Source organism: Entelurus aequoreus, linkage group LG16 (assembly GCF_033978785.1).
Source record: "Entelurus aequoreus isolate RoL-2023_Sb linkage group LG16, RoL_Eaeq_v1.1, whole genome shotgun sequence".
Classification (NCBI taxonomy): Eukaryota; Metazoa; Chordata; class Actinopteri; order Syngnathiformes; family Syngnathidae; genus Entelurus; species Entelurus aequoreus.
Window position 1 is genome coordinate 51,797,285 of NC_084746.1, and position 24,712 is coordinate 51,821,996.

At 37.5% G+C, this 24,712-nt stretch overlaps 1 protein-coding gene across 3 annotated transcripts in view; it reads right to left on the reverse strand.

Moving 5' to 3' along the window:
- st6galnac3 (ST6 (alpha-N-acetyl-neuraminyl-2,3-beta-galactosyl-1,3)-N-acetylgalactosaminide alpha-2,6-sialyltransferase 3) overlaps positions 1-20,209 on the reverse strand; it is a 97,119-nt gene extending 76,910 nt beyond the window's left edge. For all 3 annotated transcript variants that reach the window (XR_009821411.1, XM_062023281.1, XM_062023280.1), the window contains exon 1: positions 19,984-20,209. Coding sequence is in view for 2 of the 3 variants with exons in the window: in XM_062023281.1 (XP_061879265.1) it covers positions 19,984-20,016 (33 nt within the window). In the remaining variant the exon portion in view is untranslated. The remainder of the gene's footprint in view (positions 1-19,983) is intronic.
- Positions 20,210-24,712: the final 4,503 nt, after the last annotated feature.

Consider the following 24,712-nt stretch of genomic DNA (forward strand, 5'->3'; position numbering starts at 1 on the left):
TATATATATATATATATATATATATATATATATATATATATATATATATATATATATATATATATATATATATATATATATATATATATATATTTATATATATATATATATATATATATATATATATATATATATATATATATATAAATTAAAAAAAATAAAAAAAATAAAATAAAAAAAATATATATATATGTATCTATTCATCCATCCATCCATTTCTACCGCTTGTCCCTTTTGGGGTTGCGGGGGGTGCTGGAGCCTATCTCAGCTGCATTCGGGCGGAAGGTGGGGTAATATATATATATATATATATATATATATATATATATATATATATATATATATATATATATATATATATATATATATATATATATATATATATATATATATATGCATATATATATATATATATATATATATATATATATATATATATATATATATATTAGGGCTGCAACTAACGAGTAATTTGATAATCGATTAATCTGTCGATTATTACTTCGATTAATCGATTAATACTCGGATAAAAGAGACAAACTACATTTCTGTCCTTTCCAGTATTTTATTGAAAAAACCCAGCATACTGGCACCATACTTATTTTGATTATTGTTTCTCAGCTGTTTGTACATGTTGCAGTTTATAAATAAAGGTTTTTTTTGTTTGTTTTTTTTTAATGTAAAAAAAAAAAAAAAAAAAAAAAAAGCCTCTGCGCATGCGCATAGCATAGATCCAACGAATCGATGACTAAATTAATCGGCAACTATTTTTATAATCGATTTTAATCGATTTTAATCGATTAGTTGTTGCAGCCCTAATATATATATATATATATATATATATATATATATATATATATATATATATATATATATATATATATATCCATCCATCCGTCCATCCATCCATCCATTTTCTACCGCTTGTCCCTTTTGGGGTCGCGTGGGGTGCTGGAGCCTATCTCAGCTGCATTCGGGCGGAAGGTGGGGTAATATATACTTATATATATATATATATATATATATATATATATATATATATATATATATATATATATATATATATATATATATATATATATATATATATATATATATATGACATCACATGGACAAAGATAAGACCTTCTGGAGAAAAGTGTGTTTGTGTGTGTGTATGGATTTATGCATGTGTATATATATATTTATATACACATTTATAAATACATATACATATGTGTGTATATGTATGTATGTATAAATATATATATGTATAATACATACATATATAAATAAGTATATATATACAAACATATATAGTATATAGTACATACATAATCTATATATATATATATATATATATATATATATATATATATATATATATATATATATATATATATATATATATATATATATATATATATATATATGTATATACTATGTACATATATATACAAATTGAAGATGCTGGCCCACGGACCATAGTTTGGACATCCCGGGTCTAAATGTTTGTGGAACTACTCAAGGTTGGATTGGCGAAATGATTAAATATGATTTTCTTCAGTATTATGGTGATGGCATCAGAAGCCTGTGCGGGGGACAGTAGCTAAAAGTTAATAAAACCCACAACCGTCTCTGATCTGTGACATGACAGCACAATCCTTCAATTCAGGTCAAATGAGTGTTAATCTGCAGTACTGCCCTCCTTGTCGTGATGCATATTAAAGCTATAAAAATACATTTCATTTAATCTTAATCTGGCCTAAAAAAAATAAAAGCACAAAACAAAGGCAGCAGCATCTTGTTTATTATAGGCAGGCTCAGTGTGCTTATGTGTGATGAAGTGAAAAGCCATTCGACTAATGCATTACATCTAATGGAACATAATCCCTGACAGGATAAAGCACAATAATTCTGTGCACCGCATTTTCACCTTCATAATAATCCTTATCATCCTCATTGACTACATGGCGCTTGTTAACACGACAACAACCGTGTCATGGCAGGTTATGAAAGGTTTATGTCAAAGTGACTTCTTAATTATCTTTGTGGGGCAGATGTTGTCAGCGCAAAGGTCACCGCCTCTGTCCATGGTGCTGAGGACAGAGCACCATCAGGCGGGGGCGTGGCAGTGCTGACGGCGAGACACAGCTGGCAGGTGATTAGATCTCACAGGTGGTACGTGTTAATCTAATCATCTGTTGTCTTTAACAGTAAGCGGCCGGGAGCAGAGAGGGAGAGAGGATACGGACGTGACTGAAAGGTCGCGTTCTGCTGGAGAAAACTTTTGGTTAAAAATAGGGATGATACTCGAAACCGGTTTTCCCGGTTGTTTGATAAGAAAAGAACCGAGTCCTCGGACTCAAATCCCTTTTTGAGAACCGGTACCCGTTATCGAGACCACTATAGCAAAGGAAAAGAGTTGATTCTTTATTCGAATCCCGTCCTGACCAGAAATGCTCCGTGGGACATCACAAGAAATGACGTCACGTAGCTCAGTCATTAGGCGCAGATAGCGAAAGCAGGAAAACAATGGACGGGAAAAAGCGCTCCAAGGTGTAATAAAGTTCAAAACAAAAGCTATAATCCAATAAATAACTTTACTGAGAGATTTTAGCAGGGTAAAACACATGACCAACACTTTTACGACCAACCGGAAACATAGCAACCAGGCTAGCAACGCACCTCCTTTACGGCAGCTGTCGCAACGTTCTTAAAACAACCGCAGCACATACATATATATACAACATATCTCCCTTTTTTAACTTTTCTTTTTCTTTCCTTGTAAACGTTACAAAATCACACTGTAGATGTGTTGTCTGTCTAATTATAAATAATGCAGACGAGGCGTGTTGGCTGAGTTCTTGACGTTTACTTTCACAGCGTGGCAACATGCAACACTTTTCGGGGCTACCGCGCATGCTCGTCACTCCCGTTGCATGCTGGGTAGTGTAGTTGTTATATTCTCTAGCGCATAACATTTTTCCCCCTATAAAGAAATAATGTTAACTCAATAAAGTGTATTTCTTTTTTTAGCTTTAACTTTTCATTTTTTAGCATTGTAACCACATTTGCAAACAACTCTCTTCATAGAATTTTCTTTCAATAAAGAAATAAAGTTCAAAAATGTCAAAGCATCATAACAAACAGTTATGTTCCAATAGCAGCAGAAGTGCACTTTTTGGAGAGCTGTATTATTTTCAGTTTTGTGCCCAAGGGACTGATTTTATTTAACACTATATTATTATTTATACACCTATAGTGATCACAGAGACAGCTTGTTTTTGTGTTACTGTATATATTTGTTTCTCTGAAAAATCCCACTTAATATACTTTGGGTAACAACAGTCAATATTTATTTATTTTATTTTATTTTTTTAGGTGGGTAACAGTCAATATTTATTTATTTATTAGATTTTATTTTTTTATTATATAATAAAAGTGAGCTTTTGTTAAACCAAATATTGTGTGTTTTTTTCCATATACAACAACCTATCTGGACTCCATAAGAGAATCGATAAGGAATCGGTTCGATAAGAGGATTCGATAATAGGCTGGAACTCGATAATTCCTTATCAAACATCATCCCTAGTTAAAAACCTATGTTTATTAAAACCTTGTTAAAACCTGCACGCTTGGCTCCTGTGCCGTGTCTGACAGTGGAGCTGCTAGGAGGCAACTTCCACAATCTTATTATAACGCGCTTGTATTATGAGCACCAAACTTGAGGCAAGTCTATCATAACAAACCTCTTTTATCATGGAACCTCTTTCATCGTGGACATGATACTGCCTCTGACCCGCTCCTAGCTGGATTAGCCAGTGTGTACGCCCACCAATTTGTAAAAATCAAATAAAATACATAAATAAAAAGCTACACATCTTAAAATAAAGTCCCCTTTAAAACTGTCAGCTACAGACGTGGGAGCTGTAAGTACCCACTCATCTTGCAGACGCACATGGCGTGACATGCACAGAAATCATCCAGCTGCAACAATGCATTAAGGCTGACTGCTGCAACGCGTCCGACATTTTGTCACATCCAACAACAAACAACTTAAATTACGACCGTCATCGCTCGCCTGTGACGGAAGCTAACAAGCATTTCTCCAAAACTCCATTTTTTTGTGTTGATTTATTGTGCATACAAAAGTAAACATTGACTTATGCAAAGGCAGTAAGTAGGGATGTCTGATAATGGATTTTTGCCGATATCCGATATTCCGATATTGTCCAACTCTTTAATTACCGATACCGATATCAACCGATATCAACCGATATATGCAGTCGTGGAATTAACACATTATTATGCCTAATTTGGACAACCAGGTATGGTGAAGATAAGGTACTTTTAAAAAAATAAAAATAAATAAGATAACTAAATTAAAAACATTTTCTTGAATAAAAAAGAAAGTAAAACAATATAAAAACAGTTACATAGAAACTAGTAATTAATGAAAATGAGTCAAATTAACTGTTAAAGGTTAGTACTATTAGTGGAGCAGCAGCACGCACAATCATGTGTGCTTACGGACTGTATCCCTTGCAGACTGTATTGATATATATTGATATATAATGTAGGAAGCAGAATATTGATAACAGAAAGAAATGGGGGGAGGGAGGTTTTTTGGGTTGGTGCACTAATTGTAAGTGTATCTTGTGTTTTTTTATGTTGATTTAATTTTTTTTATTTTATTTTTTTTTAAAAACGATACAGATAATAAAAAAAACGATACCGATAATTTCCGATATTACATTTTAACGCATTTATCGGCCAATAATATTATCGGACATCCCTAGCAGTAATATATGATAAAACAAGGTGACTGCTAAAGGACTACTCTGTTTTAGAGATGTCCGATAATGGCTTTTTTGCCGATATCCGATATTCCGATATTGTCCAACTCTTAATTACCGATTCCGATATCAACCGATACCGGTATATACAGTGGTGGAATTAACACATTATTATGCCAAATTTGGTTGTGATGCCGCGCTGGATGCATTAAACAATGTAACTTTACCATGAATTGATTAACGTGGACCCCGACTTAAACAAGTTGAAAAACTGTCATGTCTGTGTTTAAACAATAGGGTTTAAACCCTCACAGTCCACGTATTGTCAGAATGTCACCAGGCTGAACTCCTGGCAACAATGGGCTTAAATAATATAGACATGATTGACAACAGGTGCGCGAGTGCAAAACGTGAATCAGGTGAAACTAATGGTCGCTATGGTGACAAAACAAACAAGAGTGCACAAAGAGTCCAAAAACAAAACCGAACATAACTAAAACAAAACAATGATCACACAGACATGACAAAAACTTATTGGGGTGTTACCATTTAGTGGACAATTGTACGGAATATGTACTGTACTCTGTAATCTACTAATACAAGTTTCAATCAATCAATCAACAACAAGGTTTTCCAAAATAAGAGAGCAACTTCAACTCAAGTTATAGAAAAAAAGTGCCAACATGGCACTGCCATATTTATTATTGAAGTCACAAAGTGCTTCTTTTTTTTTTAACATGCCTCAAAACAGCAGCTTGGAATTTGGGACATGCTCTCCCTGAGATAATCCTGATACCCACTACAACTATGGGAAATACTATACTTTGACTTTCACACAGTGCATTTTTATTTTTATTTTTTAAACATGCCTCAAAACAACAGCTACAGAAACAATGAAGGCACACAGCTTCAGTCCAGATCAGGGGTCACCAACCTTTTTGAAAGCAAGAGCTACTTCTTGGGTAGTGATTAATGCGAAGGGCTACCAGTTTGATACACACTTCAATAAATTGCCAGAAATAGCTAATTTGCTCAATTTACCTTTAACTCTATGTTATTATTAATAATTAATGATATTTACACTTAATTGGACAGTTTAAAGAGGAGAAAACACGAAAAAAATGACAATTACATTTTGAAACATAGTTTATCTTCAATTTCGACTCTTTAAAATTCAAAATTCAACCGAAAAAATGAAGAGAAAAACTAGCTAATTCGAATCTTTTTGAAAAATTAAAAAAAAAATCATTAGTAATTTTTCCTGATTAAGATTAATTTTAGAATTGTGATGACACGTTTTAAATAGGTTAAAATCCAATCTACACTTTGTTAGAATATATAACAAATTGGACCAAGCTATATTTCTAACAAAGACAAATCATTATTTCTTCTAGATTTTGCAGAACAAAAATTTTAAAAGAAATTCAAAAGACTTTGAAATAAGATTTAAATTTGATTCTACAGATTTTCTAGATTTGCCAGAATAATTTTTTTGAATTTTAATCATAATACGTTTGAAGAAATATTTCACAAATATTCTTCGTCGGAAAAACAGAAGCTAAGATGAAGAATTAAATTAAAATGTATTTATTATTCTTTACAATAAAAAAAATAAATTTACTTGAACATTGATTTAAATTGTCAGGAAAGAAGAGGAAGGAATTGAAAAGGTAAAAAGGTATATGTGTTTAAAAATCCTAAAATCATTTTTAAGGTTGTATTTTTTCTCTAAAATTGTCTTTCTGAAAGTTATAAGAAGCAAAGTAAAAAAATAAGGAATTTATTTAAACAAGTGAAGACCAAGTCTTTAAATTATTTTCTTGGATTTTCAAATTCTATTTGAGTTTTGTCTCTCTTAGAATTAAAAATGTCGGGCAAAGCGAGACCAGCTTGCTAGTAAATAAATACAATTTAAAAAATAGAGGCAGCTCACTGGTAAGTGCTGCTATTTGAGCTATTTTTAGAACAGGCCAGCGGGCTACTCATCTGGTCCTTACGGGCTACCTGGTGCCCGCGGGCACCGCGTTGGTGACCCCTGGTGTATCGTGACATGGCCTAAAAATATTGAGATAGTAATAAAAGGCCATATCGCCCAGCCCTACTTACACGAAGTAACTAAAAACATCTGCTGCAGTTCTTGGTCCATCTGTCTATGTACAGTATTTGAAGGGCAAAGGCAGCAGTAAATCCATTTTTATTTGCAAATGTCAGAACAGGATTACTGACATTTTGTTATCTAACCCCCTAAAAACTCCACTCAGTCCATCCTGTCGTTCTTCGATATTTTCTGGACCGACGTTGGACTTTGCAGTAAGTGGTTTTTGCCACTTGTGTCTCTTCTCATCATCCAACAGGATGCTAATTAGACTTAAGTGGTGTTCGCCATCCACAATCAAGTCTCCGCAAAGCCCCCGGGAGGACAAGTTTGGCTAACATACATGCTAATGCTAGGACGGCCAGCCCACAGCAGGCAGGGCTCGCACTTGAACGACAACTAATGCAATTACCGGGATTTTCTGCTTGCTCAAGGACATGTCGCCGAGCACTCCGTCACTCAGAGAAGGGAGGGGAAAATAGTCAGCGAGGCTCCCTTGCAGGGCCAGGATTACGACAGCTTGCCTCTGACAAGACAACCGTCCCACTCTTGGCGTGACGGGTCACACTGAGATTTTGCTGGCGGGAACAAAGAGTGTCAGTAGTGAGTTCCTGTTGATATTAACTTTTTTGCACCACATGATGGCGCCGTTATTAACCCCCCCTCCTCCCAAAGTTTGACTGCCCTAAGTCTTGAAATTGACTACTGAAACTTTATCATCCATCCCATACACTTGAGTAAAACAGAATCCATCCTGTTTGGGTCCCACATCAAACTTAAGAAAGTCAATGACTTCACCATAAAAGTGGGTGACATTGTTATCACCAGGAAAGATGAGGTCACCTACCTAGGTTCCATTCTAGAGGCTAACCTTTCCTGTGATAAAATGGCAACCAAGGTAATCAAAAAGGTTAACCAACGAACGAGATTTCTCTACAGAATTTCCTCTCTGGTCAACAAAAGCACCTTGAGGATTCTAGCGGGAACTCTCGTTCAACCCTTTTTCGATTACGCATGCACCTCCTGGTACCCTAGCACCTCCAAAACCCTCAAATCTAAACTCCAAACATCTCAGAACAAGCTAGTCAGGTTACTTCTAGACCTCCACCCCAGATCCCACCTCACTCCTACCCACTTCTCTAAAGTGGGCTGGCTCAAGGTGGAGGACAGAGTTAAACAACTTGCACTGAGCCTAGTCTATAAAATCCGCTACACCTCCCTGATACCGAAGTACATGTCAAACTACTTCCTTAACGTAAATGACCGCCATAACCACAACACCAGGGGGAGCTCCACTAACCACGTTAAACCCAGATTCCAAACTAACAAAGGTCTTAACTCATTCTCTTTCTATGCCACATCAATGTGGAATGCACTCCCAACAGGTATAAAAGAAAGGGCATCTCTATCCTCCTTCAAAACCGCAATAAAAGTTCACCTCCAGGCAGCTACAACCCTAAACTAACACCCTCCCCGGATTGCTGTATCTGTATATATCTGTATCATGAATCAATTTAAGTGGACCCCGACTTAAACAAGTTGAAAAACTTATTGGGGTGTTACCATTTAGTGGTCAATTGTACGGAATATGTACTTCACTGTGCAACCTACTAATACAAGTCTCAATCAATCAATCAATCCATGTGTCCCTTTCAAGGTCGCATGGGTGCTGGAGCCTATCTCAGCTGCATTCGGGCGGAAGGCGGGGTACGCCCTGGACAAGTCGCCACCTAATTTTCACCCATTCACACACTGATGGCGGGAGCTGCCATGCAAGGCCCTAACCACGACCCATCGGGAGCAAGGGTGAAGTGTCTTGCTCAACGGACGTGACTAGGTTGGTAGAAGGTGGGGATCGAACCAGGAACCCTCAGGTTGCTGGCACGGCCACTCTCCCAACCGCGCCACAGCGTCCCTAAGTAAGTAAGTACATTTTATTTATAAAGCGCTTTTCACAGATAAAAATCACAAAACGCTGTACAAAACATAGGTGAAGTAAAACAACAACTCAATTTAAAACAACAGGGGCAACATCATGAAAAGGATACAAAGTGGATTAAAAATGATAGTAAAAAGGTGCATTGACTAAAAGCTTTACTGAAAAGAGACATTTTTAAATGTTTCTTAAAAGTTTCAACACAGTTAAGATCACGGAGAGACTGTGTGATGATCTGTGGTCCGGATCATGTTTTTGTATTTTCTGTTAGTTTTGGACTCCCTTAGTTACTGTTTGTGACACCTCTGAGTTTGGTTTGGTTGCCATGGCTGCTTAATGTTTTCACCTGCCTCTTCACGCTTTGTCCGGAGTTGTCCGTTCTGCATCCCGGGACAACGACCCCGCAGTGAGCTGCGACCCCCCCACGTGACAGAATGTACTGTCATGATTCGTGGGCCGGATCATGTTTTTTTCTCTCCTCGCGGGACGAGAGGAGAGAGAGCGAGAGCGAGATTGACAGACACGAAAGACATTTGCTGAAAAGCATGAAAGAGACTGATATTGAGAAATAAATCAAGTGTTCTGAAACCTGAACGCGGCTGTCATGTCGCTGATTGGTGGTCCGAGGAACCCGGAGGAAAGAGTCCTCCACAATTGATATTTAAACTTTACATTTGTTTCATTGATCGATAACAAGCAACTCAAACAATCTGAATGATTACATAAAAAGAAAAAAAAACTATCTGTCCAACACCTGTGCCTCCAGATGAACCATGAAATTTAACATAAACAATTACTCATTTTGCCGTTAAGTCTTTTCTTTCAAACTGTTGCCTTCATGAATCCTGTGGCTTTCCGTTTTCTGTGGTCTTCGCAATTAACGTTTGGTCTCGGCTCAGCAGCACAGGCGGCTTCGTACTCCCTCTGTCTTCACGATGGTGAAACAACTTGCACTGAGCCTAGTCTATAAAATCCACTACACCTCCCTGATACCGAAGTACATGTCGAACTACTTCCTTAACGTAAATGACCGCCATAACCACAACACCAGGGGGAGCTCCACTAACCACGTTAAACCCAGATTCCGAACTAACAAAGGTCTTAACTCATTCTCCTTCTATGCCACATCAATGTGGAATGCGCTCCCAACAGGTATAAAAGAAAGGGCATCTCTATCCTCCTTCAAAACCGCAATAAAAGTTCACCTCCAGGCAGTTACAACCCTAAACTAACACCCTCCCCGGATTGCTAATAATCAAATGTAAACAATCAAATGCAGATACTTTTTCTTATGCCTTCCGATCTCTCTCTCTGTCTCTCTCTATGTCCACTACCTGCTGTCCATATCCTACCCCCCCCCCACACCCCTGATTGTAAATAATGTAAATAATTCAATGTGATTATCTTGTGTGATGACTGTATTATGATGATAGTATATATGATAGTATATATCTGTATCATGAATCAATTTAAGTGGACCCCGACTTAAACAAGTTGAAAAACGTATTCAGGTGTTACCATTTAGTGGTCAATTGTACGGAATATGTACTTCACTGTGCAACCTACTAATAAAAGTCTCAATCAATCAATCAATGGTGAAGTGCCATTATCGGTCGATCGTTTCAGACGTCAATATTTATCGTGCCTCCCTACTGTTGCGGAAAACTGAACTGCTACACCGCCTCTCAGTGTGAAAGACATGGCACCAGGTGACCTGTCAGGTTCAAACACTGATGACATCTATTAAACAAGACAAGAAGCAAAGAATCAAACAGAGACAAAATTCAATTCGGCTCAGTGAGGAGAAACGTGTACATCTGTACCCTCGTACAGTGTCATCACGCTCTGCCAAAAGATTGTACGCCTCCTTTTATTTGGACCTTCCCTGACCACACGGCAACAGCTGCTTCCAAAGGGACGGGGTCGTAAACAGCCATCGCCTTTGATTACAAAACAGTTCAAAAGAAAAGGTCGGTTCAAAAAAGAGGTCCGTAAAAGAGTTTAAAAAAACGGTCGTAAAAGAGTTCAAAAAGAGGTTCGTTTAAGACAAGGGTCACCAACCTTTTTGGAACCAAGAGCTACTTCTTGGGTAGTGATTAATGCGAAGGGCTACCAGTTTGATACACACTTAAATAAATTGCCAGAAATAGCCAATTTGCTCAATTTACCTTTAACTCGATGTTATTATTAATAATTAATGATATTTACACTTAATTGAACAGTTTAAAAGAGGAGAAAACACGAAAAAAAATGACAATTAAATTTTGAAACATAGTTTATCTTAAATTTTGACTCTTTAAAATTCAAAATTCAACCGAAAAAAAGAAGAGAACAACTAGCTAATTCGAATCTTTTTGAAAAAATTAAAAAAATAATTTATGGAACATCATTAGTAATTTTTCCTGATTAAGATTAATTTTAGAATTTTGATGACATGTTTTAAATAGGTTAAAATCCAATCTACACTTTGTTAGAATAAATAACAAATTGGACCAAGCTATATTTGTAACAAAGACAAATCATTATTTCTTCTAGATTTTCCAGAACAAAAATGTTAAAATAAATTCAAAAGACTTTAAAATAAGGTTAAAATTTGATTCTACAGATTTTCTAGATTTGCCAGAATAATTTTTTTGAATTTTAATCATAATAAGTTTGAAGAAATATTTCACAAATATTCTTTGTCGAAAAAACAGAAGCTAAAATGAAGAATTAAATCAAAATGTATTTATTATTCTTTACAATAAAAAAAAAAAAAATACTTGAACATTGTCAGAATTGTCAGGAAAGAAGAGGAAGGAATTTAAAAGGTATATGTGTTTAAAAATCCTAAAATCATTTTTAAGGTTGTATTTTTTCTCTAAAATTGTCTTTCTGAAAGTTATAAGAAGCAAAGTCAAAAAAATAATGAATTTATTTAAACAAGTGAAGACCAAATCTTTAAATTATTTTCTTGGATTTTCAAATTCTATTTGAGTTTTGTCTCTCTTAGAATTAAAAATGTCGGGCAAAGCGAGACCAGCTTGCTAGTAAATAAATACAATTTAAAAAATAGAGGCAGCTCACTGGTAAGTGCTGCTATTTGAGCTATTTTTAGAACAGGCCAGCGGGCTACTCATCTGGTCCTTACGGGCTACCTGGTGCCCGCGGGCACCGCGTTGGTGACCCCTGCTTTAAGAGTTAAAAAAAGAGGTGCCTGGAGGGGAGTCAGGCCCTGCTTCCTCTCCGCTTTGTAGTTCTTGGGTCACGACAATATCTTTCTGCTGATTACAATACATGAAAGAAACAGAACACCTTCATGTTGCTTTCCATCCTACACAGTGGAGTTTTACAAGCCTTCTTCTTGGTCGCTTCAAATACATGTGTTTGCTTCTCGCTGGGAACTCATGGAAACACAAAGTTTTTGTGATAGCTTGGATACAATTATTCTAACATGACCCAAGTCACAATCAGCCAGCAGACCTCTGCCCCAGGTAGAGTGGACTCCCATCAGGGCACTGGGTGGCTTTATAATACAACTGCTGTGTGCATTGAAAGAAAGAGTAGACAAGGAAGGCGAATGCTTTGGTGCTTTGGACAAACAGAGGATAGATGGAACTGTACACAAAAAACTCAAAAACCTGCAAACTACAAACAGCAACTGCCAAACTGGGCACATATTTTACATTAGAAACCAATAGAAATGTTGTTTGAATGACAACAGGTTAATGATGTCCCTTCTCCCATCTAGTGGAAGATCATGTAATTGTTCTACCTGTCACCGTACGTCGCTGCTATAGATATCATTTGTCGTCAAGAAATCCTTGAGCTCTCTAAAGTGCTGCAGCACAGCGGTTAGGAATCCCGGCTTTAGCAAGTGCATTTGCGAAATTGCAACTTTACTGACCTAGATTATCGAAACCAGAGCTTTGTGGATTAGATGTCTTTACAAATCATCGGTGCAGAGACCCGTCTAGGTTTTGAGAGGGCAGTTCGACTTTGGACCTCTTGCATCCGACATCTACTGTACGTATAAATATATATCTTTAAATTCCATGACGGTTGTCGTAATTAAAGTAATAATCCTGAAGAATTGTGTGATTGATTTGACCTACTAATTTAGTTACCCGCTGTAAAATGGCGCTGAAAATTCATATCGTTCTTGCTTTAAATGTGACGATCATTAGCTATTCCTCATAAATTGGCTAGGGTGAGGATCCCACATCTTTGAGGGGGACTAAGGCCCCGTTTATATAAGGTTATCCAGGGTAAATCCCACCTAACCTTATCCGTGTCCACACACAACAATGCTACCGTTTAAGACCCCCTCTGCCCGCCGTCCGCCGGCGCAACGCGACCTAGTACGCATGCGCGGAAAATGCGCACATCATAGTCACCTGCAGTGTTGCTTTGTGTGCAAGTTCTTAAATGTAACTTATCTGAACAATATCCAGTGTTGTGCTATTTCAATGAACTGGAATCCAGTGTGCTGTGGGGCCCTATTGTAGTGAAACACACCCGAGACATCATAAATTAATAAAATGTCTATTAGACACGTAAACAATGTGATAAAGAACATTTTACATCAATCAATCTAGGGATCTAGATATCTGGTCAGGACACTCCTCACTCTTTTGCCTTCACCTTCATTGTCCATTCCTTTTTGGTGACTCTATATACTCTGGACCTAGACGTCGAGTCCGTGACATACATGGCGGACAATAACTGATACAGTCTGCTTTGCCAGTCCAAAAGCATTCGCCGTTTTCCGTAGTTAGTCTTCCCTCGACGGCCAGGTAATACAAAGCACACGCTACCTTTTTTATCACATCCACGGTAGCTCGCATTATCGTTGTCTCTCCTTCGACAAATGGACAAGGTTTTTCGGTAAGTAGAATCACAGCTGACCTGGACATTGGAAAGTTATCTTGCCGTCTGAGAAGTGTTGTATCCCAAATAGCTGCAATCGCTTTCTCTTATTCTCTGATTTTTTCAAGCGTCTGTACATGTAGAAGAAGGAAAACACGGGCATGTTTGGATGACTCGCCTTCATATTTCCAATGGTTAGCTTCGAGCTACGAAACCGCTTTATTATGAAGCTGGCTGTGGCGCGTTCTTTTTGGTGTCACTTCCTCTCCGAACTCAGTTGGTAAACGATCAATCAGTCCATACAAAGCTAAGTGCCGGAGATTCAAGAAATTCACGGCGCACTTAGCCGTGTAAACATTTGTCCGAGGAGAGGGACCTTAAACGCTGGTTTAGTGTGGCTTAAACAGGGATTAGGCTAAATAATTATTAGTTTAAGGGGTTAAACGACTTAGTGTAGACATGTCCTAAACCTGCTTATGCTGCCATGAGGGCACATGTGCAGTAACTACGAGATTATGGACTCCTTATCTTTCATTTCAACCAATAACACACTATAGCACACTGTAGAAGTTGCTTCCTAGCAGTTCCACGGTTAGACACGGCACAGGAGCCAAGCGTGCCGTTTTTAGCAAGGTTTTGATGTACATAGAATGTCTCAAAGTTTCTCCAGCAGCACGTGACTTTTCAGTCACCTCCGTAACCTCTCTCGCCTCCTGATCCCGGCCGCTTACTGTTAAAGACAACAGATGATTAGATTAACTCGTACCACCTGGGAAATCTAATCACCTGTCAGCTGTGTCTCGCCGTCGGCACTTAACCCCCGCAATCTGATGGTGCTCTGCCCTCAACACCATAGACAGAGGCGGTGACCTTTGCTCCTGCAGGCAGCGCTGGCCACACCTCCCTCCACACACACATTGCCTCTTCCATTAAACCAGTTATAATATTAAATATTAGCAGACATAAGGACAGATGGACCCCTAATGGTGGTCAAGCAGCTCCCCCTTTTGCTTTGCCTGAGAGAAGTGCCATTTTTCTTCATTCATTGAAGACTAAAAAATACTCCTTGTAATCAACCCCCACCCTCAAATATGTTTTGATATCTGATGTGGCATATATTTGAGTTTTTGTGAAATTTCCTCCCCAAACTGCTCAACGAGGTTCCCCCTCCTACTTATGCAGCGCTGAGCCGACAGTACATCTCCTCTGACACACAGCGTCAGACAGAGAAGTAATAATAATATTTGCACAAACCCCCGGTGCAAAATTAACCACAATATTAGCTCCGCTGAATACGTTACGATGCCCCGGTCTGACGTTTCCTGAACAACATAGAAAAACAACTTGCTGCCCTACATATATATATATATATATATATATGGTATGTATATAAATAAAACATAGAGTTAAATACTACGCCCCCTTGTGTCTGTGCCGTCTACTCCCCCTGTACATAACAGTAAGTGTAAAAAAAAAAAAAAAACATTATGATTTGTACATTTTCAGAATGTGCTTGTTCTACTTTTAAACAAAGAAAACAATCTGAAGTTGTCTTTATTTTTAAGTTATCGTGCCGTGATTTTACTTGGGAGTAGATTTTTCTCCCTGTGGCCCCCGATCTAAAATGAGTTTGACACCCCTGCTTTAAATTGTCTGTACAGGTAATATAAGAGTAGACTGACCATACTTCTTCTTTTCCCCGGACATGTCCTCTTTTGCGGGGCTGTCCGGTCTGGGTTTCTTAAATGCCTCAAATGTCCGGTATTTTGAGATAGGGTTGCGTGTATTTTCAATGTACGTCCAGAGTTAAGAAGGGGTTAAATTGTGAAGGTGTGCGCACGCAGCAACATTCGTGAGGGAGGGGCAGAGACAGAGAGCGAGATAGTCGAGAGACAGACAGAACACAAGAGAGAAGCCGAAACGTAAATGCAACTTCACGGATGATTTGCGGGGAAAGTATCGGTGTTTTCGTCCTGGCCGTGACACATGGAAAGCAGAATGCACTGTGTGCAAAGCAGGAACGTCTGTATATGTGGCAAATAAAGGGGCCAACGATCTACAAGCCCACATCGACACTACAAAGCACAAAACAGCTGTGCAGGGTGACAGCTCGTCTGATGTTTTTTGTTTAAATTTAATTAACTTGTTTTGAGGCATTATTTATGTTTAGATTATATACAAGAGGTTATTTTGAATATTTCTACCTCTGCACTTTTTTTCCAAAACTGTGAATGTTACAGAATATAAGTGTGACTTATTTTGTTATACTGTCATGTCAACCAGTGTTGGCGTTATCACACTTTTTGTGTCTTTTCAACGCATTGAAATCAGAAAGGACACAGATTTTTTTTTTTTTTTTTACCATTCGTGGCCCACAGCTAATGTTTTAAAGGCCCACGGCACATTCTAAAAATACTATTAAAATAAACAAAAACATAACAAAAGTGAAATAAAAAAGCTTAAAGGTGAAATGCAATTTAAAAACCGTTGCAATGTTGACTAATAAAACAGAGCTGTTTTTTTTCTTCTTTCAAATGGTCATTGCTCAAAACAGAATATTGAATCAAAATCAATGCCAGTGTTTCCCAAAAACTGCCAAGATACCTGTGGCGGTGGGGGCGTGGCTATGGGCGTGGTCACCATGACATCATCGAGTAATTTGCATAATTTACTACAATGATTTGATTTTCTCTAAAAAGGCTCAAAAAATGTATACTTACTAATTAATAATAACAGTTTTGTTTTAAACGTCCATCCATCCATTTTACAATATAATTACAACATTTTATGTACATATTTATATACAGATTTGAACAATAAGTTATTCACTGAAATATATTTATTAATTGTGGTTCTTACAAAAAATATATCTTATAAAATATAAAAGCTAAAATGTCTCAAAGCTCTGCCCCTTTAATTAGTGCATACTAAATCATTTAACTTTAGCCTACTACTACAACCATATTATTTACCAGCAACATAAAGTGAAACAGAGGCAGAGGTGTCCTGCCACAGTCAGAAACAAATAAACAGAAAACAGTAGTGGTGGTAGATAGACACAGAGCTTCATCAAACATCTGATCCACTGAACAAAGAGCTCCAAAAATCTTGAACTTTAGACTGCCATCAGTTTTACTCCCGACACTTAACCATGTGTTTCCTACTGCCTGCAGACTTTGCACCCTTTGTTATATACACATGTTGTGTTTCTAATATAAATACATTTAATAAAGTCAAATACAAATAAGGCAACAAGAGAAGTATCCTACACTTCTCTTTTGTAAAGTAAATCTGAACAGCCGATATGGGCATCTACATCAACTATATGATTTGCCTGAGAAGCTGAAGAGGACAACAAAAAAAAATTAGATTTTTTATTTTTATTTTATTTTTTTATTTGTGGCGGACGTAATTCTTTCGTGGCGGGCCGCCACAAATATATGAATGTGTGGGAAACCCTGAATGTTATTATGAATTATTGACCTATCAAAGGTTCTGATTACATCACATCAAATATTCCACTAAGAAAAATATTTTTGGTGGAAGATTTTGCATATTTTGTGTGTTTGCCATAAAAAACATAGTTTTGTTTGACAAAAAAGGGCGGAAAACAAACAAACAAAAAAACAACATAAAAAAACTAAAACATTTTGAAATGAGGAATTGATCTGAAGTTGATGTAGACTCCAGAGATTTAAGCGTTAAATATAAAATGTATGTATGCCCTGGCACACCATTATCATCATTTCATGACCCAAGCAAAACACTTTTTACACTTTTATACTGAAATAAATACACCTACAACTTATTAAATTAAAACATAGAAAAAACTACCAGCAGCGGTAAAGTTTAGATCCATGAAGGAAAGAAGAAAGTGAATGACTGTTTATAACCAGGGCCGGCCCGTGGCATAGGCCGTATAGGCAAATGCTAAGGGCGCCGTCCATCAGGGGGCGCCACGCCAGTGCCACAAATGTTGGAGAAAAAAAATATATATATATTATGGTACTATTATTTCTAAATACAAAAAAATAATCCCACGTTAATTAAAATGCAAAGTAAAGCCTATTTAATAGAAATATTATTTGTTACATTACGCCACCCCCACCCCCACGATGCGCCCCCTCCCTTCCCGTATCATGACTCTTTTTGGACGTCACCACATCAAAAAATCAACACAAGATGTCAAAACGGCCAAAACTGTCAGGTGCCCAGGGAAGAAAAAATAGAAAAGAAGAGGAGGAGAAACGAGAAAAAGACAGAGGTAGCAGGTAGGTAACGTTAGCCTACATGAAAGTATTTGTCTGTTACAGAATGTGATAGTAACCTGGCTTTTTAGCATTAAGCTAATGTTACATGATTCGGCAATTGCTAATCAATAAATAGCTAGTTCTGTTTTAACGTCGGGTTAATATTGTGGAGGGGGCTAAATTGTTATGGAAAATAATAATGTAACGTTAGGTAATTACAGTACTCCCACCTTACATTCCTCAGGGACATTTGTATAAGATCTTTTAAGCAGGTGTTTTTTGTTTACATTGTTATTGACTTCTATTTAGCTAATGTTTGCCCTGCAGGTAATAGTCACTTTTCCACCCCTTTATATATTAGGTATAGTTGTAAGCCTAGTTGTTAAAGTGCACATCATTAATGTTAATTAAGCAATATCACATGAGAGGGAATGCTGTTTTTTAATTTGAGCACTGCTGTGATTCGGTTAAAGATAATCATAACATAACATTCTCATATAATATGTTGATTTGCTTTCTTTAAGTAAAAAAAAAGGTAAAGTAAAAAAGGTCAAAGACAAAGCTATTCGGTTTCTTGTGAGTATATACACTTCATTGCCGATGTGGGGGGGCGCCACCTAAAATCTTGCCTAAGGTGCCAGATTGGTTAGGACCAGGCCTGTTTATAACTGAATACATTTACATACACATGTTTTCTTTTGTATTATCTTTTTTTAATGAATTAAGTAACGTTTATGACAACCTTTTTCCAAAACACAATATAGAATGTGAGATACAACAGGACAATGCATACATTCATCATTTGTTGTTGTGGAGGACAGAGTTAAACAACTTGCACTGAGCCTAGTCTATAAAATCCGCTACACCTCCCTGATACCGAAGTACATGTCAAACTACTTCCTTAACGTAAATGACCGCCATCACCACAACACCAGGGGGTGCTCCACTAACCACGTTAAACCCAGATTCCGAACTAACAAAGGTCTTAACTCATTCTCTTTCTATGCCACATCAATGTGGAATGCGCTCCCAACAGGTATAAAAGAAAGGGCATCTCTATCCTCCTTCAAAACCGCAATAAAAGTTCACCTCCAGGCAGCTACAACCCTAAACTAACACCCTCCCCGGATTGCTAATAATCAAATGTAAACAATCAAATGCAGATACTTTTTCTTTTTCTTATGCCTTCTGATCTCTCTCTCTCTCTCTCTCTCTCTCTCTCTCTCTCTCTCTCTCTCTCTCTCTCTCTCTCTATGTCCACTACTTGATGTCCATATCCCCCCCCCTCCACACCCCTGATTGTAAATAATGTAAATAATTCAATGTGATTATCTTATGTGATGACTGTATTATGATGATAGTATATATGATAGTATATATCTGTATCATGAATCAATTTAAGTGGACCCCGACTTAAACAAGTTGAAAAACTTATTCGGGTGTTACCATTTAGTGGTCAATTGTACGGAATATGTACTTCACTGTGCAACCTACTAATAAAAGTCTCAATGAATCAATCAATCAATTTTCAAAACACTTACAAAAAAGTGGGACCCCAAAAATTTACTGTGGGACCCCATTTTTATGACTTAATGGGGTCCCTGGGACCCCATTTTGAAAATTCCTAGCGCCAACACTGCTGTCAACAGAGGAGAAAAAATGCTTTATTTAAATAAATATATTATTTATAAAGCAAGTTCGAGTATCTTTGGCAAATGTTCACCTAGTCCCGGCCTTGGCACGCATATATGTGTCCTCTTTTGGGATTTCAGAATATGGTCAGCCTATATAAGAGTCTCAACACCAATGAAAACATGTCATTACTGGGAGATGTGAGCACCCCTAAAGTTCACTCAAAGTTCCATCCCTCCATAACTTGCCTGCCTTCAGTGTTCTCCCTTTGAAGCTAGCTTCCATGTAAAAACTCAAACAAACAAGCAACACCTCCAAATGACGCCCCCTTGGTACAAGAAAGCCTGTCAGCACCTCCATCGGCTTGGTGGTCAACATCTTCTAGCCATGTTGTTGTTGGTAGAAATGACTAGAAGGAGCACCCCATCCTTCCCCTCCGCTCACCTTCCACACCCAGGCCATCCTTCTCTCCACCATGCTTGTTGTTGGACTCTGCTCGTCGTCGTCTTCATCGAGCGGCGCTTTTTAAACGTTTAAATAATCCAGCGACATTGTTCGGCCTCAAGCGCACCGTTATGCGCCCTTTTCTTCTTTCCCCTTTTTTTTTTCCTCCTCTCAAAGATGCCGCAAGCTGAGCCAATGCCGCGACGCCATTGGTTGACGCAGACGCAGGTTCCTCCCCCCTCCTCCCGCCCTTCCTGCGCCCATCGCCGAGTCACGTGACGTGGCTGACGCTGTCCTCTCACCCCTAATTGGCTGGGAGATATCACGTGATTCTGTTGTGTAGTTTAACAGGCAGTTAAAGGCCTACTGAAATGAATTTGTTTTATTTAAACGGGGATAGCAGATCTATTCTATGTGTCATACTTGATCATTTAGCGATATTGCCATATTTTTGCTGAAAGGATTTAGTATAGAACAACGACGATAAAGATCGCAACTTTTGGTATCTGATAAAAAAAAAAAGGCTTGCCCCTACCGGAAGTAGCGTGACGTAGTCAGTTGAACATATACGCAAAGTTCCCTATTGTTTACAATGATGGCCGCATGAAGTGAGAGAGATTCGGACCGAGAAAGCGACGATTTCCCCATTAATTTGAGCGAGGATGAAATATTTTTAAATGAGGAAAGTGCAAGTGAAGGACTAGTGGGGAGTGGAAGATGCTGTGAGAGGCGGGGGTGACCTGATATTCAGCTGGAAATGACTACAATAGTAAATAAACACAAGACATATATATACTCTATTAGCCACAACACAACCAGGCTTATATTTAATATGCCACAAATTAATCCCGCATAAAAACACCTAGGTGTTTGTTATGCTAGCTCCTAGCTACTAGCTCGAGCTAGTTATAGCTCGAGCGGGTAATATGGACGGGATCCTGTATATATAACCCGCCAATACAATTCAAACACCTGCACAACACACACACTCACTCAGCCCAAACAACCGTTCACCTAACCCAAGGTTCATAAAGCTTATATATTTAATCAAAGTTACGTACATGACACGCACGTACGGGCAAGCGATCAAATGTTTGGAAGCGCGCGGGTGGGACCTGATATTCAGCTGGGAATGACTACAACAATAAATAAACACAAGACATATATATACTCTATTAGCCACAACACAACCAGGCTTATATTTAATATGCCACAAATTAATCCTAATGCTAGCTCCTAGCTCCTAGCTACTAGCTCGAGCTAGTTATAGCAAGCGATCAAATGTTTGGAAGCGCAGCTGTGTACTCGCGTTATCGCAACTGTGTATCCAAATTAAAGTCCTCCTGGTAAGAGTCTCTGTTGTCCGAGTTCTTCCATCTTGACTGCATCTTTCGGGAATGTAAACAAAGAAGCGCAGGCTGTGTACGTGTTGTTGCTGACTTCCCTCGCAAAATAGACACTTCGCACCGACAACTTTCTTCTTTGCTTGCTCAGCTTCTTTCTCCATAATGCAATGAACAAATTGCAACAGATTCACCAACACAGATGTCCAGAATACTGTGGAATAATGAGATGAAAACAGAGCTATTTCGTATTGACTTCAATGGTGTCCGAATACTTCCGTTTCAATGATTGACGTCACGCGCATACGTCAACCCTCAGAGGCGTTTCGAACCGGAAGTTTAGCGGGAAATTTAAAATGTCACTTTATAAGTTAACCCGGCCGTATTGGCATGTGTTGCAATGTTAAGATTTCATCATTGATATATAAACTATCAGACTGCGTGGTCGCTAGTAGTGGCTTTCAGTAGGCCTTTAAAGTCTCCAAAGAGGTTTCCTCGACTTAAAAAGAAACCTATTTTTTTATATATCGAAACTGATTATTAAAAAACAACAACATTTAAGTTCAGCGCGATAAATAAAAGGGAAATTTACCATGAATTGATTAACGTGGACCCTGACTTAACCTCTGAAGGCCCAAGCTGTTTGTTTACATGCTTTTATTTCATTTCTCTTTGCTATTTGGGCTTATTGGACCCTAATTAGAATAAAAACTAAGAATCATCTTTTGATATGATGTACTTAGTCCATAAGTACCGTATTTTTCCGAGTATAAGTCGCTCCGGAGTATAAGTTGCACCGGCCGAAAATGCATAATAAATAAGGAAAAAAACGTATATAAGTCATACTTGCCAACCCTCCCGTTTTTAGCGGGAGACTCCCGGTATTCAGCGCCTCTCCCGATAACCTCCCGGCAGAAATTTTCTCCCGACAAACTCCCGGTATTCAGCCGGCGCTGGAGGCCACGCCCCCTCCAGCTCAATGCGGACCTGAGTGGGGACAGCCTGTTCTCACGTCCGCTTTCCCACGATATAAACAGCTTGCCTGCCCAATGACGTCATAACATCTACGCTTTTAGAGAGTAGAGTGCACAACTGCGCACACAACAAGGAGACGAAGCAGAAGAACGAGGAAGTTACAGACATGGCGACGCCGTCGATGAGCAAGATGAAGAAATGCGCTTGCAAGTTCCAAAACAAATGGAAACAAGAATTTCAGTTCATCCAGGACAGTTCGAAGGGGAAGGGGTATGTATGTTGCCTGTACATTTTGTAGAACAGACTTCTCCATTGAACACGGTGGCCGAAATGATATACTCATTCATGAACGGAGAAGTTAAACAGGACAATGCTGCCATCTACTGGACAGCCTCCGGAACACTGTAATTCAAGTATTTATTTCATTTATATGTATAATAAAATAAATATATATATATATAGCTAGAATTCACTGAAAGTCAAGTATTTCATACATATATATATATATATATATATATATATATATATATATATATATATATATATATATATATATATATATATATATATATATATATATATATATATATATATATATATACACACATACATATGAAATACTTGAGTTGGTGAATTCTAGCTGTAAATATACTCTTCTCTTAACCCCCCCACCTCCCGATATCGGAGGTCTCAAGGTTGGCAAGTATGATATAAGTTGCACTGGAGTATAAGTCGCATTTTTGGGGGAAATGTATTTGATAAAAGCCAACACCAAGAATAGACATTTGAAAGGCAATTTAAAATAAATAAAGAATAGTGAACAACAGGCTGAATAAGTGTATGTTATATGAGGCATAAATAACCAACTGAGAAGGTGCCTGGTATGTTAACGTAACATATTATGGCAAGAGTCATTCAAATAACTATAACATATAGAACATGCTATACGTTTACCAAACAATCTGTCACTCCTAATCGCTAAATCCCATGAAATCTTATACGTCTAGTCTCTTACGTGAATGACATCAATAATATTATTTGATATTTTACGCTAATGTGTTAATCATTTCACACATAAGTCGCTCCTGAGTATAAGTCGCACCCCCGGCCAAACTATGAAAAAAACTGCAACTTATAGTCCGAAAAATACGGTACACAAACGTGTACTTCATGTTTAGTGACATGCTAATTCTTATTTTTACACTTTTTTATTTCCAAATTCCATTGTATGTTATACTCTTCTGACAGCACCAGATGGCAGTATACGTGTCCACATAAGTGGCCATAAGACCCCAATTCAGTAGTGTACACAATTTTGGAAATAAGAGCTAAAAGGTGCTGTCCACGCATGTGGCCAACTAGGCCTTTTTAAACAAGTTGAAAAACGTATTCGGGTGTTACCATTTAGTGGTCAATTGTACAGAATATGTACTGTACTGTGCAATCTACTAATAAAAGTTTCAATCAATGAAAATTGCTCATTAGTTTCTGTTAGCAGTACGATGCTAAAAGTAATGGCTACAAAGAGAAACAATGTAATCTAGTGGTAATAATTAAACACAGCTCGCTTAAAGTTAATTTAAAAAAATCTAAATATAACAAGAACACCACCGGCTTACTTATGTTACCACAAATGGTACTGTAAGTGACTTAAGTATATTACTATTTTTTATCAGTTTAACAGATTTTTCTTACTACATTCCGATATATAGCTTTTTTTCTTAAATTTTTCCTGTTATTTTTTGGATGGATTTGTTATTATTTGCAAACACAAAAAAAATAATACTGAAATTCCACGACATAGTGAATTTGCAAACGGCTAAAATTATACACAAAGCAGACTATAACCTGCTACCAAAGAATATACAACAATTATCCTCAACAAAAGAGGAGAAATATAACCTTTTGTACGCACGTAGAACACTAAAGACCTTCAGTATATCAGTATGTGGAATTAAATGATGGAATGGATTAAGCAAAGCAATCAAACAAAGCACCAATATGATCCACTTCAATAAACTCTTCAAACTTAAAGTGTTTACAAAGTACAAAGAAGAACCATAATAAACATTCTGAATTTATTTCATCCATCCATTCATTTTTTAGATAATCTTACTCCTCTCCCAATATGAAATATAACTTACTTCACCGATTATTATTTATTTTTATTGTTATTACTTATGGAGTATATTGTGAATAAATGGAGAACAGGAAGTGAACAAAAGTGTTAGCAACTGCTATGTAAAGGAAAAGGGGTGGGATTAAATAAACTCTGCTTCTTCATACTCCTTTTTGAACATGTTGAATATAAAAATTGGAAATTGTGATGTATCATGTTGTATGTATGCATGTTCCAAATAAACTCTAACTCAACTCAAAATGTTTTTAATTTCATCCGACACATTCGGTAT